The sequence below is a fragment of the Natrix helvetica genome (assembly GCF_964273705.1).
Source record: "Natrix helvetica genome assembly, chromosome: 10".
Classification (NCBI taxonomy): domain Eukaryota; kingdom Metazoa; phylum Chordata; class Lepidosauria; order Squamata; family Natricidae; genus Natrix; species Natrix helvetica.
In genome coordinates this window covers 13,673,865-13,692,552 of record NC_138561.1, presented here as the reverse complement: position 1 = coordinate 13,692,552, position 18,688 = coordinate 13,673,865, and the positions used below count along the sequence as shown (strand labels likewise).

At 44.3% G+C, this 18,688-nt stretch overlaps 1 protein-coding gene across 4 annotated transcripts in view; it reads left to right on the top strand.

The window, feature by feature from the left end:
* Positions 1-18,688, top strand: part of CARMIL2 (capping protein regulator and myosin 1 linker 2) — a 75,191-nt gene that overhangs the window by 15,922 nt on the left and 40,581 nt on the right. For all 4 annotated transcript variants that reach the window (XM_081962934.1, XM_081962933.1, XM_081962931.1 and 1 more), the window contains exons 7-20: positions 41-132; positions 1,744-1,814; positions 3,529-3,602; positions 4,180-4,255; positions 5,021-5,109; positions 6,508-6,602; positions 7,303-7,389; positions 8,120-8,229; positions 12,333-12,410; positions 12,639-12,715; positions 15,119-15,223; positions 15,365-15,434; positions 16,788-16,869; positions 17,933-18,029. In XM_081962934.1, coding sequence (XP_081819060.1) covers positions 41-132; positions 1,744-1,814; positions 3,529-3,602; positions 4,180-4,255; positions 5,021-5,109; positions 6,508-6,602; positions 7,303-7,389; positions 8,120-8,229; positions 12,333-12,410; positions 12,639-12,715; positions 15,119-15,223; positions 15,365-15,434; positions 16,788-16,869; positions 17,933-18,029 — 1,203 coding nt within the window. The remainder of the gene's footprint in view (positions 1-40; positions 133-1,743; positions 1,815-3,528; positions 3,603-4,179; positions 4,256-5,020; positions 5,110-6,507; positions 6,603-7,302; positions 7,390-8,119; positions 8,230-12,332; positions 12,411-12,638; positions 12,716-15,118; positions 15,224-15,364; positions 15,435-16,787; positions 16,870-17,932; positions 18,030-18,688) is intronic.

Genomic DNA, 18,688 nt, shown 5'->3' with positions numbered 1-18,688 from the left:
TTTCTTTTATGGTAATTTAATCACTCTCTTGATATCAAAGAGATCTCCTCCAGAACGCTTCTCCCAGCCTGCTTGCGAGAATTCAAGGGACGATCGATTCCTTGGAAGAAGCATGGAAAGAAAGTCCTTGCGGTAATTCAGCTGTATGAAAATTAATGAGGGGAAAAATATTCTAAGTAATAGTCAGTTCAAGGGGCAATCGGAGAACTGTTCTTACCTAAGGCTCTCCCAATTCATGTCAGAAGCACCTACAAAGCTAACCGAAGGGTGTTCTGGGTTGAAAGGATTTGCCAGTAACAACACCATTGGCTAGAGGACGGCCAAGTGCCAAAAATACAGGTAGTCCTCAACTTACGACCACAATTGAGCCCCAAATTTATGTTACTAAGTGAAACATTTGTTAAGTGCGTTTTGCCCGATTTTATGACTTCCTTGCCACTGTTGTTAAGGGAATCATTGCACCTGTTAAATAACAGTTACCATATTTTTCGGAGTATAAGACGCACCAAGATTTTGAAGAGGCAAATTTTTTAAAAAAGGTTTTGCACTCTGCAGACCTCCCCAAAACGGCCCGGTTTTTGCAAAAATGGGCCCATTTTTTGTCCCAAAAAAGGGGATGCCTAGCCGTTAGGAGGCTTATGGAGTGCTCCTGGAGCCGGGGGGGGGGGGGGGGGGCAAAAAACAGCCCATATTTCGCTCATTTCTGCCCTCCCCAGCCCCCAGGAGCACTCTGGAAGCCTCCTAACGGCTAGGCACGGCCATTTTGGTGAAGGGGGCGGCATTTCAAGAGGCCAAAAATGCTGTATTCAGTGTATAAGATGCACCCAGATTTTCAGCCTCTCTTTTTGAGGGAAAAAGGTGTGTCTTATACTCCAAAAGATACGGTACTAATGGTTAAGTTACATGGTTGTTAAGCGAATCTGGCTTTCCCATTGACTTTGCTTGTCAGAAGGTCACAAAAGTGAACCACGTCACCCCGGGGCACTGCAACCATCATAAATACCATATGAACCAGTTGCCAAGTGACTGAATTTTGATCATGTGACCATGGGGGATGCTGCAAGGGCCATAAGTGGGGAAAACAGTCATGAATCATATTTTTCAGGGCCGTTCGAACTTTGAACGGTCACTAAACAAACTGTTGTAAGTTAAGGACTACCTGTAATGCAAAGTTCCTTTCATGTCCCTGTGAAGCAAGTGTGACTCTGAGATCCGAATCTATCTCCCAAATGATCTTGAGACAAACATCAGCTCCAACCGAATTGTACTTGTATTTAATGTCATTTTTGGGATCTTTAGATTAATTGATGGTTCTCTGTAAAGTTAGACAAACTCTTCCCCCATCTTCTACAATATTTGGCATATCCTCATGCTTACAAGGGGACGCAGTGGCTCAGTGGCTAAGACGCTGAGCTTGCCAATCAGAAAGGTCAGCAGTTCGCCGGTTCAAATCCCTAGCTCTGCATAATGGAGTGAGCTCCTGTTATTTGTCCCAGCTTCTGCCAAGCTAGCAGTTCGAAAGCATGTAAAAATGCAAGTAGAAAAATAGGAACCACCTTTGGTGGGAAGGGAACAGCGTTCTGTGTGCCTTCGGTGTTTAGTCATGCCGGCCACATGACCATGGAGACGTCTTCGGACAGCGCTGGCTCTTTGGCTTTGAAACGGAGATGAGCACCACCCGCTAGAGTTGGGAACGACTAACACATACTAGAACCTTTACCTTTGCCTTTTACATGCTTACAGGTGGATTCTCAGAGAGCTACGCTGCCCTCTGCGATTACAGTGGCTTTTCTGTCCAAGAGGAAATCCAATGGGTAAGGTGGAACGCTAAGAAAGAGAGGAGTCATTTTTAGCTCAACTGCAAACATAAAAAGAAATATTGAGCTTTGCAGAAAAAATGGAGGTAGTGACAGATGTTATTTTCCTGGGCTCCAAGATCACCACAGATGGGGACTAGCCAAGAAATCAAAAGACGCTTGCTCCTGGGGAGGAAAGCTATGGCAAATCTAGACAGCATACTAAAAAGCAGAGACATCACCCTGCCAACCAAAGTGCATATTGTCAAGGCTACGGTTTTCCCAGTTGCAACGTGTGGCTGTGAAAGTTGGACCATAAGGAAGGCTGAGCGCCAAAGAATGGGGGCCTTTGAACGATGGTGCTGGAGAAGACTCCTGCGAGTCTCTTGGGCTGCAAGGTGATCCAACCGGTCAGTCCTACAGCAAATCAACCCTGACTGCTCTTTAGAAGGCCAGATACTGAAACTCAAACCCTTTGGCCACCGTCAAAGGCCTCCATTCTTTGTCGCTCAGCCTTCCTTATGGTCCAACTTTCACAGCCACACATTACAACTGGGAAAACCATAGCCTTGGCTATACACACTTTTGTTGGCAGGGTGATGTCTCTGCTTTTTTAGTATGCTTTCACCCCCCACCCCCACCCCCAATTTGCAGAAATATAAGGTGCTGGGCCTGCCACTCTTTAGCACTTTCCCTGCTGCATTTTTAGCAATATGCCTGCAAAGTAGATCTTCTCCCAGGCCTTCAGGTAGATCCCTTGGGAGCCCTTGTCAGTTTTCACAATATAGGGAGGTTGGGTTGTACAAATGCATCGGCTCTTCTTTTTCTTATTTTCCATTTTGTCTTTTTCCTCTCATAAACAAACGTTGCCTTTACAACTCAGTGAAGCATGGGCAGAAGTAACATGGGGCTGACTTGTCTCTGGCAGCAGAGATGAGTCAGAGGAAGATGGAGAGAAAGTGACAAACAAAGAGTGGGATCATTCAACCTGATCTGCTTCAGAGGAGGAATGAAACAAATGGATTGAGGTCAGAACAGAATAACAGAGTAGGAAGGGAACTCAGAGGTCTTCTAGTCCAGCCCCCTGCTCAAGCAAGAGACCTTATACCATTTCAGACAAGTGGCTGTCCAATCTCTTTTTAAAAGCCTTCAGTGATGGAGTACCCACAACTTCTGGAGGCAACTTCTGTTCCACTGATTAATTGTTCTCACTGTCAGGAAGTTTCTCCTCAGTTCTAGGTTGCTTCTCTCCTTGATTAGTTTCCACCCATTGCTTCTTGTCCTGCCCTCAGGGGCTTTGGAGAATAGCTTGACTCCTTCTTCTTTGTGGCAACCCCTGAGATATTGGAACACTGTTATCAAGTCACCCCTGGTCCTTCTTTTCACTAGAAAACTTCTTTTCAATTTTCACTAGGTTGTTTCAAAACACTTGGGTACTCAGCAAAGATAGCGTCCAATCACTGATCACAAATCCTTTATTTATTTATATAGTTTCTCTTTGTATACAATAAGTGCTTAGTGAACAGCATACTCTCTGAGTCAATTTGTTTACATTACGATATTAAATTCCTAATTTTTACCTCTATTACCCAACCATTGATAAAACAAGTCTCAAGTTCGAAAATATTATGCGTCTTCATTTTCTTTTATCTTCAATATTAATCTATCCGTTTCTGCACAGTCTAATATTTTCTTATTCCCGTAAGCAAAGACTTTTTTTTTCCCCTCCCAGATTGTGGATAACATTTATCACGTGCGGGGATGCAGAGAATTCAACCTGCTGGATTTCAACCACCTGCCCAGCCAGTGAGTTTCTATAAAAGAATCCTGGGGTAGTGAAACGGGCTTGGAGGTGCAAATTGTAGGTTGGCGTTTGTGTGACAGCAATCACGAAAGAGTGTTAAAATAAATTCAAACGCTTGCAACTCCAATTTCATTTCTTGCTTCAAAAAAATTAGAAGCAGAATTCTAGCCTTAAATGGGTTGTCTTCAACTTACTGTTGTGGCCTGCCAGTGGCCATCAGAGCTGGCAGCAGATTCAGACAGTGAGGAGGTTGGGGAGGAACATGGGCCAGTCCTGGAGTCTGGGGAAGGCTCTGATGAAGGCTCTGTGTCGGAGGCAGAGAGGGGGCCAGGGCTGTATGCCAGTTATCAGCTGCCTTCAGAGTCAGACATCAGTGAGGCAGACAAACAGCTGGAGCCTGTTCCCAGTGTGCGCATGCAGAGTTCCCAGGGATGGATCATCCACCACTTCGGGAGGCAATCCATTCCGCAGGTTAATTGTTCTCAACGTAGTCAGATGAGATTCTTCTTGAACTGCTACCTTAATTGCAACTCTTTCCAGCCAGCACTGAAATTATCTTTGTATATTGTTTTTCTGCAGAGATGTTGCTCTTTGTGTGACCAGCTTATCGTTTAATCAGTGGTTTACAAAGCTAAGTTGCAAAGACTTCAAACTGGTGAGTGCAGCAGCCAGCGAAGAGACCTTGGAAAAAAACCATCTAAATATGTTTAATCCTAATCAAGTTTAGCACTTTGTATAAAAGCATTCTGATGCGCTAAGTTTATTGGGAGACAGTCTGCTCTGGAATGAAACAGTTTTTTATGTTCCCATCACCAGACCAGGATGAGATAATGATCAGAATGGAAGAGGAGAGACAATAGATGAAATTGGATAGAAATGCAATAAGGGTTTTCAATACTGATTATTGATTACTAACCTGCTGTAGACTAGTAAATAAGTAGACGCAGTGGCTCAGCAGCTAAGACACTGAGCTTGTCAATCAGAAAGGTTGGCGGTTCAGGGGTTCGAATCCCTAGGGCGGCGTAACTGAATGAGCTCCCATTACTTGTCCCAGCTTCTGCCAACTTAGCAGTTCGAAAGCATGTAAAAATGCAAGTAGAAACATAGGGACCACTTTGGTGGGAAGGTAACAGCGTTCCATGCACCTTAGTCATGCCGGCCACATGACCATGGAGATGTCTTCGGATGGCGCGGGCTCTTTGGCTTTGAAACGGAGATTAGCACTGCCACCAAGAGTCTGGAATAACTAGCAGATATGTGCGAGGGGAACCTTTACCTTTTAGACCAGTAAAAGGTCAAAAGGTGTCTGGCCATTCTTTGATCACAACTTTTACTCTTTTTTGTAATTTGGAAGGGGACCTTTTTCCTCTGTTTTTGTTCTTTAGCTTTATCTGTGTGTGGCTCTTTTTCCTTACAACAGAATCAGGTTATTTTGGAGGAGATCCTTCTGGCCCTGAGAAAATCAGTGACTTTGCAAGAGTTGGAACTGGAAAACTGTGGCTTAAAATGGTAAGCAAAGGTGCTTGAACTGCAGCTTCCTTAGAAATTTAAAAAATAAACTTCTAAGCACAGTAAAAAGTAGAAGCTTTCTGACAATTGAGTTTGCATTAGAGTAGCCGACTATGAAATCCAATCATTTAAAGCAAACTGTAAAAGAAACACTGCAGTTATTCAGAGGTGAGTAAACTATCTTGGAAAATAACCAAACAAAAGAATTCCAACCCACAGAAACAAAACAAAACAATTTAATGAAAGTGAATGAATCATTGCTCTTAGTAGTAGCGGCAATCAAATCTGTATAGTGGCCGAGTCCCAATGACTCTGGGTAGTTCAACTAATTTTATTTGTTTTAAAACGACCTACTTTTACACAAGAGGGACGTAGTGGCTCAGTGGCTAAGACGCTGAGCTTGTCGATCAGAAAGGTAGGCAGTTCAGCGGTTCAAATCCCTAGCGCCATGTAACAGAGTGAGCTCCAGTTACTTGTCCCAGCTTCTGCGAACCTAGCAGTTTGAAAGCATGTAAAATGCAAGTAGAAAAATAGGGACCACCTTTGGTGGGAAGGTAACAGCGTTCCATGCGCCTTCAACATTTAGTCATGCCAGCCAAATGACCATAGAGACATCTTCGGACAGTGCTGGCTCTTCGGCTTTGAAACAGAGATGAGCACCGCTCCCTAGAGTCGGGAACAACTAGCACATATGTGCGAGGGGAACCTTTACCTTTTACTTTTACACATAGCTACATTATAATTTTGGAGAAACCAGGATACTGTATTTTCAGTTATCCATGTTGTGCACAAATGCAGCCCATCCACCCCACTGAAACACTCAAGCACTTGTGTAGGCTTAAAAGGACATTCATGGTTCTAGATTGACTTTAGCTGTTTTTCTAGGTTACATTTATACATTAATTGGAAGCCAAATCAGAAATCAATCCTATCCAATTGGACTGTGGTCGAACAATTCTGCTCAACCTCCTTGTGATCACAAATTCTTCTTCCATCTTTCCATTGAGTGTACACCAAACCGCCGTCTGTCTCTCAATCTCAAAGCTGGAAGGGAAGTTTATACTTTATGCATGAAGTATATGTATGTATATATATGTATATGCATGTACTTTTGGTCTCCTTTCCTCCCTTTCTCCTCAACCCTGCTCAGGTTTCATAAATGTTTGATGTACTTTGGAAGCACAGAATCTGGAATTGTTGTCAAACACTTGAATTCTAAGGACTATCTCCCCATCCATGGTGCTTGAGTTGGGTTATGAAAAATATGTCATGGATAAGACCCAGCACCTCAAAGGAGGGAGTAAACTCCAGACTACTACAAATATTTGCTTGCAGCCTTGTAGTACATCTCTTGGCATGGATTCTTTGCTATTGTGTGAAATTGTCTCTCTTTCGCAGTGACTTTGCACAGCAAATGGCCCTCGTCCTTCAAGAGTATCCAGATTCTGCATTAAACAGCCTTAATCTCTCTAGAAACCTCCTGGAGGACCGAGGTAGGATACTCCCAATGTCTCAGCACCTGCTTTGAAGTAGGATTCAGATTCCCATAATCTGGCCATAAAAATGGATTAGATATATCACTACTGTTCAGCTTTCTCAACTGTCATATAATTAAAGTAGAATAAAATAAATAGATAGAATCAACTTGCTTCCAAAAGCTGTGAATGCTCCAACCCTGGAAGTTTTTAAGAAGATGTTGGATAACCATTTGTCTGAAGTGGTGTAGGATTTCCTGCCTAAGCAGGGGGTTGGGCTAGAAGACCTTCAAGGTCCCTTCCAACTCTGTTATTCTATTCTATTTTGAATTCTATTCTACTATTCTATTCTAAAATGGTATGATAGAAATGGATCTGAAATTGCTGGTGGGATTATATAGCCAGGGCTATGGTGCCATCTTCCTCCACACACTGGAGGGTGCCCAATATGGCGGAGCCTGTGGAGAGTTAGTACTATGGTTAACATGTTGATCAGATCTAGGGAGATTCAGGTTCAAGCCCACATTTAGACATGAAAAGCTATTGGGGGAATTTAAGCCAATTATGGCTGGATCTCATATGGGTGTAGGCATCTGTATGAACTTGCTCGTGTATCCTTCACAATAGAAGCTTGTGATACAGTATAAGCGGACAACCACTAAACGGTGGTTTACACCATCTCTATGACTTGTCTATGGCTGACTTACTCTGCCTACAGGTATCATAGCTCTAAGCCAGACCTTCGAGCAAAGGGACAAGGGTTTCCAGTCCTTGATCTTCGCAAGGACTTCTGTGACTCAGAAAGGTAAATCCCATCCTTGTTCTTCTCTCCAAAGCTTCTAATGATGATTCCATCTGTCTGAAATCCACAAACTCTCTTTTTCACTGGATCACTATCGCTGCCCTACTGTGAGATCTATCCAGTGGTGGGATTCAAATTATTTTACTACCGGTTCTGGGGGCGTTTCTTTGTGGGCATGGCGTGTCTTGTTGGGCGTGTCTTTGTGGGTGTGGCAGGGGAAAGATGCTGCAAAATCCCCATTCCCTCCCCACTCCTGGGGGAAGGTGACTGCAAAATCCCCATTCCCTCCCCACCCCACTAACCTGCTTTCCAGCTCCATTCTCCTGTTCAGGGCAACAAAAGAAGATCAGATGGGAGGCAGCATGGGCGGGACCAGCCTATTAGCTGGTTCTCCGAACTGCTCAAAATTTCTGCTACCGGTTCTCCAGAACCTGTCAGAACTGGCTGAATACTACCGCTTGATCTATCACTGTGAGATATAGTGGGAGCTATATAGCTCTTCCAAAGAGCGGAGAGGGCAACCAATTTTACTTGCATAAACTGTAGCTTGTTCAGCTTACAGTATATCTAAATCCGACATTGTGCACCTTCCTTCCCCAACCTTTTCTCTAAAATTATTTCTTTGAGAGGAAGTTCTGAAGGAAATTCTCTGTCGTGTAATTTGAATAGAGCCTGAAGAATTTCTCGGCCCAGGTGTATTCTTAACATTATATTTTTGACCGTGTCTTGTTAGGAATGATGGCCTTATGTCAATCTTTCATCAACAATGGACAATTCAGAACCAGTCTATCCCATCTGGACCTCTCTGGAAATCCAGGAAGTTTGTTGGCTGAAGGTGGAAATGTAAGTGTGACTGACCTATGGGAGCAGTTTAACAAGCTTTCAAGAAGAGACTGGACTGCCATCTGTCAGAAATGGTGTAGGGGGTTGGACTAGATGACCGACAAGGTCCCTTCCAACTCTTTTAATTTGTATTGTATTAAATAATCCAGCCTTCTTCACTCCTTAGAACAGAGAGAAACAGTTAATCCTAGTTCTCAGGTGAGTTTTGTTAAATGGGTTGTGAGTTTTGCCCCAATTGATGACTTTTACGACTTTTCTTGCAACATTCGTTAAGTGAACCACTGCGATTGTTGTTAAGTGATTGTTAAGTGAATCTGGCTTTCCCATCGGTTAGAAGGTCACAACAGGGGATCACGTGATCACCTGAGACGCTGCAACATGTGAACCTATTGTCAGGCATCTAAATGTAAATCACATGAGCATGGGGATGCTACCACGGTCATAGGTTGTGTGGCCCGCTAGCAGCCAGTGGAGCTGACTCAGACAGTGAAGCGGTTGGGGAGGGAGATGGGCCAGTCCTGGAGTTTGGGGAAGGCTCTGATGAGGGCTCTGTGTCGGAGGCAGAGATGGGGCCAGGGCCGTCTGACAGTTATCAGCTGCCTTAGGAGTCGGAGATCAGTGGGGCAGAGGAACAGCTGGAGCCTGTTCCCAATGTGCGCATTCGCAGAGCTGCCAGGAGAAGGGAACAGCTAAGGAACAAGGGCTGACTCAGGTGTCAAGGTACAGGTGGATAGTGAACGGCCCCTCCCATAGGGAATAAGGAGAAGCGAAAGGGGAGTGGAGTTTGCAGGAGACAATTAGTTTGCATAATTAGTGTGAAGATTTGTTCCAGATTCTCAGAGACTCCTTGCTAAGTATTTTCTTGTATAGCAGTTGCGTTTGGAAGATATTGGCCTGGCAGCTCTCCAAGCCTGATAAGGTCTGTGGTTGTAAACTCACCCTTGAAATACTGTTTGCCAGAAAGACTTTGCTGGATGTGAACGAGAGGAATTCACATTAGCTTAATAAAAAGGGATTTTGTCGGGACAAGGAGTCTGCTTTGTGATTTGGTGAAGCCTAGGTCAGAACAATAAGTATGAAAAATGGTCATAAGTCCCCTTTTTCAGTGCCGTTTTAGCTAAGCAAACTGTTGTAAATTGAGGACTACTTGTCGTAAGGATTAGATGGGAAATGAAACCTGTGTGATGAAAAGACACATTAAGTCTGTGTTATGTGGTGATTGGCTTTGTTGGTGGCAGTTAAATAACTGATAACGCTTTTGTCTGGTTATAGCCAAAGGCACTGCAATTCAAGCATACGAAAGGAGTGTTAAAATGCAGAGGCATTTCAGTTTAATTGCTCCCAAACCAATGAAAGGAGATTTCAAAACATAAAAGCATTTCACATACTCATATCCTTTGCACTCAACTGTATCCCACAAGAGAAAAATTGCTCTCAATTTTCTGGCTATTTCAGCAAACTTTGCAGCCAGCTTAGTGACTACATAGTTTTCACCCATCAGAGATTTTATGACTATCAGTTTTAATTGTTGACAAAATGTTCCTTGTAGAATTGACACATAATTGGTGAAAGAGTAAATAAGGCAAAATATTTGTGGTCCCCCCCCCCCCCCAATGAAAGAGAGATCACATTCATGGTTGACTGGTTTTGCTTGTACTCCTGAAACAATTTCCCCACTAATTAAATAGAATTGTGATGGGAGATAGAACTGGTCTGGCTTTTTAAATGTTATCTTTCAATCTGAATTTATGCCATGGGTCTTTTGATCAATGCTGTGATAGTTTTAATATTGTTCCACCCGCTACCATCCTGCTTATCTAGGTAAGATAGGAGATTGAAAGCCTGCACTTTGTGGTGTGAGACAATCAAGTCCATATTTAGTTCATTCCTTACAAGTAAAGGGGAATATTTTAGTGAACTAAGATCACATTTAATGGCTGAAGAATTGAGAAGTGAGATAATGACCAGATCATTCATCGTGTTGTTGTTGTTGTTAGTTGCAATATCGTGTCCAATCCATCGCGACCTTATAGACAGCATTCCTCCAGGCCTTCCTGTCCTCTACCATGCTCTGGAGTCCATTGAAGCTCACGCCGACTGCTTCGGTGACTCCATCCAGCCACCTCATTCTCTGCCGTCCCCTTCTTCTTTTGCCCTCCATCTTTACCAGCATGAGGCTCTTCTTCAGTGAATCCTTCCTTCTCATTAGGTGGCCAAAGTCTTTGAGTTTCATCTTCAGGATCTGGCCTTCTAAAGAGCAGTCATGGTTGATCTTCTCTAGGACTGACCAGTTTGATCCCCTTGCAGTCCAGTCCAGTCTTCTCCAGCACCATAGTTCAAAGGCCTCCATTCTTTGGTGCTCAGCCTTCCTTATGGTCCACCTTTCACAGCCATACATTGCAACTGGGAAAACCATAGCCTTGACTATACATCATTCATCATGATGAAGCAAACGAAAAGTTTGCTTTTAAAAAAAAATCTATTTTAAAATCTTGTGCTATAAATTAAATCAGCACCACTGATTTTAAACAGTCACATGGCCAAAATTCAGCAGAAAGGTTCTTTAAATGTCAGTCCCAAAAAAGATTGGCCAATGTGTCACGTTGCACCCTTTCTTAAGCTACCCCAACCTTAAAATCCTTTGGGTCTGTAAAGATAGTTCCATGAAGGCTGGAAACATCACTATGATACTCAAGCAGAATTATAATCTCATAAAATCGTTTCACAGCAGGCTCCATTTCTGAATGCTTCAGGGGTAGATAATGTTAATAGAATAGAGTAGAGTAGAGTAGAGTAGAGTAGAGTAGAGTAGAGTAGAGTAGAGTAGAGTAGAGTAGTTGGAAGGGACCTTGGAGGTCTTCTAATCCACCCCCCTGCCTAGGCAGAAAACCCTATACCATTTCAGACAATTGGCTATCCAACATCTTCTTAAAGATTTCCAGTGTTGGGGCATTCGCAACTTCTGGAGGGAAGCCGTTCCACTGATTAATTGTCCTAATTGTCAGGAAATTTCTCCTCAGTTCTAAGTTGCTTCTCTCCTTGATTAGTTTCCACCCTTTGCTTCTTGTTCTACCCTCAGGTTCTTTGGAGAATAGCTTGACTCCCTCTTCTTTGTTGCAGCCCCTGAGATATCAAAAGACTGCTATCATGTCTCCCCTACTCCTTCTTTTCATTCAGCTAGACACACCCAGTTCCTGCAACCGTTCCTCGTGTGTTTTAATCTCCAGTCCCCTAATTATGTACAGGTGGTCCTTGACTTATAGCCATTTGTTTAGCAACCATTTGAAACTTAGCGTACAACAGAAATGAAAAAAAGTGACTTGCAATCAGTCCTCACGCTTATGGCCATGTCATCAAAATTTGGATGTATTTATTTAGAAAATTTATATGGCTGCCTAATTGCACACGACGACTCAAGGCGGCTTAACAAGAATATAAAAACTCCATATAAAGGAAATAAAAATAATAAAAAGGAAAATAATAAAATAATACCCCCCCTCCCATCCACTCCTCGGTGACCACACACAATCTATTCAACCGTTAAATGGACTCCATCCCACTTTGGGTTCCCCAGGCCCACGGGCCAAACCATGTTTTCAGGGCCTTCCAAAAGAGTGTTAGAGTGGGTCACTTTAATCATCATCTGGGGGGAATGATGTTCCAGAGAGAGGGAGCCACCATGGAGAAGCCCTTCTTCTGGGTCCCACCAGGTGTATCTCCTCAGGGGACGGGACCCTTTGGGGACAGGAAGCGCAACATTCCTTGCCTCCCTGCTTTAGTGGGGAGTAGATGCTTGGCAACTGGTAATGTATCATCCTGGGATCACCATTTGTGACCTTCCCAGCTGACTTCTGACAAGCGTAACCAATGGGGAGAGCCGGGTTTGCTTAATGACCACAGGATTCACTTAAGAACTGCAGCAATTCGTTTAACAAGGATGGCAAAAAGGGCTGTAAAATGGGGGGCCGCTCACTTGAGAATCGCCGCCTTTAGGCATGGAAAAATTCTGGCCCTGAATTGTGGTTGTACGTTGACATGATAGAAGTTATTGACAAGAGCACGGTAGCAATTTCTCTTTGCATCTGCCTCTTTTTTTTTCCCAGGGCTTGTTCTCCTTCCTGAATCAGCCAAATGCTTTGGGTCAACTCGATCTGTCTGGGTCAGACTGTGCTCTGGACATGGTGAGCAACTACTGTAGCAACCATTGTTTCCGATCCTCCAGGAATGTGTGACATTCTGTCCTTTTATTTTGGCATCGTTTTGGTGAAGTCCATCATGACTGCCAAGATTGTCATGACCACCTGTAGTAAAAGGACAGGGAACCCTCCTATGTTAAGTGAGCCAGCTGCTCCATGAGTTTACTTGTTTCTCCCCCATGTCCCTGGCTATTTTTATTTTCCTCTTGCCAGCTCTTTGGTGCCTTGGCCGGTGGATGCTGTGTAAACCTGACTCATCTGAATCTCTGCAAGAACGTTTACTCTCACAAGTAAGAGGCTGAAATGTTTTGCTGAACTTCTCCGGCTGTGCTGTGGCCTGCCAGCGGCCAGCAGAGCTGGCAGCAGATTCAGATAACGAGGAGGTTGGAGAGGAACATGGGCTGATCCTGGAGCCTGGGGAAGGCTCTGATGAGGGCTCTGTGTTGGAAGCAGAGAGGGGGACAGAGCCGTATGCCAGTTATCAGCTGCCTTCAGGGTCAGACATCAGTGAGGCAGAAGAACAGCTGGAGCCTATTCCCAGTGTGCGCATGAGCAGAGTTGCCAGATGAAGGGAACAGCTAAAGAACAGGGGTTGACTTGGGAGTAAGGCCACAGGGGGATGGTGAATGGCCCCTCCCTGGGGAAATAAAAGAGGAGCGAAAGGGGAATGGAGTTTGCAGGAGACAATTAGTTCGCTTAATTGATACGTGACTCTCCGAGACTCCTTACCAAGTTCTGCAGATATCGGCCTGGCAAGCCAGATAAGGTCTGTGACTGTAAATCCTCCCTTAAAAGACTGGATGTGAATGAGCAGAATTCAGAGTAAATTAATAAAAGGGACTTTTGTCGGGACAAGGAGTTTGTTTAATGCTCTTGGAAAGCCTGAGTCAGAACTGGCTGGGGGGGACAGGTTGGTGAAGGGGGTGGCCCGCCAGTCGCCAGCAGAGTCAGTGTCGTGTAGTAAACCGGTACAGAACCAATTGTAAAAATGCTACCTGTTCACCCAAACTAGTAGTAAAAAAATACTTTAATTTTTTTTAAAAAAAAGTTCTCACAATCGCGTGGCGCAGCTGATCCTCAGAACTTTTTTCAGTATTTTTTTTACTACCGGGCAAAATGCTAAAAAAATAGTTTAAAAAAAGGTACCAACGATCAGCTGTGACAATCGGCTGTGCCGATTGTTGGAACCTTTTTTTGTCTGTGAAGCCCAGCTGCTTTTGCATTGTGTGTGAGTCAGTTGTGTAGCTTTTGTGTTATTTTTGTGCAAAGTGTGATAGTCGGTTTTTGAGCTCTCTGTGACTCTGTGAGGTTCCTGCTTGTTTCCCGCCTGGTCACATGACTACCAAGCCACACCCACCCAGTCACATGACCACAAGCCATGCCCACAGAACCAGTAGGGAACATTTTTGAATTTCACCATTGCTTTAGAATGGGACTGGGGCTGCTGGGGGGGGGGGGGCAACTAGAACACATATGATCCATCATTTTGAAGCAGGACGAAGGTGCTTTCCATTTTAAAATTACTTTTGGCTTTCCGAGATCTCCAAAGGGTTAAACTGGAGATGGAGGCCCAAAATTATTTCGGAATTTTAATCAAACTGGCTCTCCACTGCATAAAAGATTTGCCTTGCTCCTGATGCAAGCTGAAGCCCTGATCTTGAGGATGTAATCATGGTACGTGCTTGTAATTTAGATCTTGAGAATAATCTCTGCCATAATTTGCATTTGCACATTAAATCTTGGCGGTCCAGAATCATTTGCATCCCAAAGACACAGTCTACAGTAGCAATATTTCTTCTACGCAGCTTCATGCCACCAACATCTTCTACTTGGTCTCTACTAGCCTTTCGTGCTTCGCAGGGAACTGCCAAGCAACCGTTGACAAATGCCTTATTACTGAGACAAGAAAAAGGCTTGCTCTCTCTCCAGATTGTTAAGCTCTGTGCAAGATACGGCAATAGCCACCAGGCTGTGAAATTTGAAAAAGTGACGGATGAATCTATTCATTTTTATTTCCATCCTTTTTTTTTTCATTCTTCTGTTGATCTGGTTAGAGCAGGGGTCCTCAAACTTTTTAAACAGGGGGCCAAGTCACGGTCCCCCCAGATGGTTGGGGAGCTGGACTGGGTGGGTGGGCGTGGCTATGTGGTCATGTGACTGGGTGGGTGTGGCCAATTTAGCAGTCCATTAAAGAATACACACAAATTAACCTTTAGTTTGTTATGCTCATGCTTATGAATGAATGGTTTCCTGCAAAAGCCCACTCCCCGTTCGCTCTTCTTTTGTTTCCTATGGGAAGGGCCAAACGCCTCCAAGGTGTGGCTTTACTCTTGAGTCGATCCTGCTTCCTTAGTTATTCTTGTCTTCTGGCAGCTCTGCGCACGCGCAGACTGGGAACAGGCTCCAGCTGTTCTTCTGCCTCACTGCTGTCTCGCTCCCTCTCTGCCTCCAATGCAGAGTCCTCGCCTGAGCTTTCCTCAATCCCCAGGACTGGCCTATGTTCCTCCCCAACCTCCTCACTGTCCGACTCTGCTGCCACCTCTGCAGGCCACCGGTGGACCACAACAGTGAATACATGCTGGGTTTGTGATACTCAATTACTGCCATTTCCTAGAAGAGATGGGATTGCTCTCCCAGAGTTGGTGGCTCCTCACTTAAAATGTAGGAGCCAACCATTTTTTTTTTCTCCTCAGAAAATCCAGAGGTGATCCTTTTGCAATCAGCCAGTTCTTCAGCCAGGCCTCTGCTCTACAACACGTTTCCTTGTCTGGAACCAAGCTTCCACCAGAGGCTCTAAGGTAAAGGAGAGGTGAAAACTTTGAGCTCTCTGAGGGGAGAGACAGAAATATGAAATATGACATGGGACAAACGGCATTGAGGAATGTGTCAATGAGAGAGTTGGCTAATTCGCCGCTTGTTTCCTTTTTGGTTTTTCTCAGAGCTTTGCTTCAGGCTTTAGCCAACAACACCCAACTGAAGACCCTGTGCCTGGACCTCAGTGGCTGTGAGGTAAACAGTGATTTCCTAGGAAGCCATTCTGATTGACGGTGGAAGAGCCAGTTCCAGAAATTTGAAGGGAAAAAGCTGGAAATACACAGGGAACGACAGTATTACAGTTCCCCCTCTCCCCTTGAGATTCATCAGGGAGAATAAGGGGAAGTCATTCTAAATGTCTATGGAGATTCTCAGTCAACCAGGTCACCGTTGTCTCAAGGGTGCTTTTTAAAGAGGCAACTGGACTTTCTGGTTTTTCTTGGAAGGCGTTTCATTCTAAATGTATTTCCCGTCACTGAGGAAGACTGGGGTTCCAAGATTCCATTATGCAGATATCATTTTTTTGCAAAAGAAATTGCATACCGATAGCCTTTTTGTATTTAAATCAAGCCAAACCGAATAGGTTTGTTTGGAAAGATTGTGTTTTCATCAATTTTACTCATGAAAGCAACCGCATCTTTTTTCAGGCTGGTCTGAAAAAAAAGTGCGCCTGCTTTAATGAAGAACGATTTAAAAAGCTATGCAACGTTTATGCAACATTTATGCAATGTTTATACAACATTTATGCAACGTTTATGCAATGTTTATGCAACGTTTATGCCATTTATGCAATGGCTACAACACTTCTTTTGAATCATTTGGGGGGGGCTACTTCGGGGGGGGGGCAGCTGGAGGTTCACACAGATTTGGTCGATCCTCTAGCTAGGATTCTGCCCAGTTCAGCAAACCCCCAAATAGCTGGCCACTCCCACACCCACCCCACACCTCCCACCCACCCCACACCTCCCACCCACCCTGACACTCCCAGGAGTCTCCACGCAGCCCACTCATCATGCCAGGTAAGTGCAGGGCCCACACAGAGGCCCTGGAGAGGGAGAAAAATGGGCCTACCAGAAGTACCGGAAGTCCGGAAACGGGTCCATTTCTGGCCCAGGGAGGGCCTACGGAGCCTGGGGGAAGCAGTTTTTGCCCTCCCAGAGGCTCAAGGAAAGCACCCCAACCCCCACCGTGGGGCAGGAGGCCAACTAGGCCATGTCCACCATAACTATGTCCACCCAGTAATGGCGCAGCGAACCCGTTGCTGCAATTTTTGAAGCCCACCCCTGGGCTACTCCTGACATGAGAAAAAGAGACCGGTTGAATTTGGAAGATCGGCTGTACTATTCGTTCCTAGTCATAATAATTCCGTGCAACCTCCATGTTGGGAGATATCTGTCAAGAGATGTAAGCTGCTTTCAGTAGCCGCAGAGAAGATAGATTGATTTTAGAAGCTTCTGAAGATTAAATGGATCATGGTTTTTCTGAATAGCTCGGCGTTACTACAACAAAACTCTCTGACCCTCACTTACTATGATCTTTATTCCATAGCTGAGCTCGGCAGGAGCCCAAGTGATCCAGGATCTGATATCAGATGCCAGTTCAATCTGTGACTTGAATTTGTCAGACAACGGTAGGTCTATTTGTTCTCTGCCAGCCTGTTGAGATAATAAGAGGAGGGTGATGTTTCCTACATTTTTCATCCGGACATTAACCCAAGCGGTTGTCGCTGTATCTGAATGGCGGCAGCCCAATAATATGTGGAGACTCTAGAAAGAGTGCAGAGAAGAGCAACAAAGATGATTAGGGGACTGGAGACTAAAACATATGAAGAACGGTTGCAGGAACTGGGTATGTCTAGTTTAATGAAAAGCAGGACTAGGGGAGACATGATAGCAGTCTTCGAATATCTCAGGGGTTGCCCCAAAGAAGAGGGAGTCAACTATTCTCCAAAGCACCTGAGGGTAGAACAAGAAGCAATGGGTGGAAACTAATCAAGGAGAGAAGCAACTTAGAACTGAGGAGAAATCTCCTGACAGTTAGAACAATCAATCAGTGGAACAACTTGCCTCTAGAAGTTGTGAATGCTGCAACACCCTAAAACCCCAAGAATAGACTTGCCATTTTATTAATAGTCCTTCTCCCATACAATCCATTGGGGAGAAGAAGCCCATGGCATGCCCTCGGCATTTCCAGCGGGTCCAATGGGCTCAAAACATTTACCGTATTTTTTGGAATATAAGACACACTTTTTTCCCCTCAAAAAAGAGGCTGAAAATCTGGGTGCGTCTTATACATTGAATACAGCATTTTTTGCTTCCTGAAATCCCACCCCTTCATCAAACTGGCTGTGCAGAGCCTTTAGGAGGTTTTCAGAGTGCTGCTGGGGGCTGGGGAGGGCAGAAATGAGCAAAAAACAGGCTGTTTTTTTGTTCATTTTTGCCACACACACCCCAACCCCCAGGAGCACTCTATAAGTCTCCTAAAGGCTATTTATCCCCCTTTTTAAAAAAGAAAACGGACTCGTTTTCACAAAAAAACAGCCCATTTCTGGGAGGTCTGCAGAGAGCGAAAACTTCTTTTTTAAATTTTCCTCTTCAAAACCTTGGTGCGTCTTATACTCTGGAAAATACGGTACCTCCTCCTGCTGAATGAGACACCTGTGTGGTTCCTGTCTGCGTGCCTCTTTTCTGCAGGCTTTGATTCGGACATGGTGACGCTGGTTTTGAGCCTCAACCGAAGCAAATCCATTAAGCACGTCGCCTTGGGGAAGAACTTTAACATCCAATCAAGGTAAGCATTCAGCACTCTCTTGGCATTACAAGAAGGCAAGCCCCAAATAAGATAGCATTGCCATGCTTTGGGTAAGAGCAGATCCATCCACAGGATAGGCATCAGTGGTGGTATTTTTTAAAAAAATATATATTTGTTTTGCCAAGCATGTATAAGATAATAGATATAAATACACACAAGATTATGAATACATGAAATGGATACGAATAAATGGGGTTGTTAGGACAGAGAGAGTAGGCACACTGGTGGGCTTATGCATGCCCCTTACAGATCTCTTAGGAATGGGGTGAGATCAACAGAAGACAGTCTAAGGTTAAAGTTTTGGGGGTTTGGGGAAGAAACCACAGAGTCAGGTAGTGCATTCCAGGCATTGACCACTCTGTTGCTGAGGTTGTATTTTCTGCAATCGAGTTTGAAGCGGTTTACCTTGAGTTTGTATCTATTGTGTGCTCATGTATTGTTGTAGTTGAAGCTGAAGTAGTCATTGACAGGTAGGACATTGTAGCAGATAATTTTATGTACTACCCTTAGGTCAGATTGAAGACAGCGAAGTTCTAAGTTGTCCCAGCCCAAAATTTCAAGGCTGGTGGTAGAGGAAAGCAAAGGAGTGGAGGGCTCTTCTCGTGAAATATGTCTGGACTCTCTCAATTGTATAAATA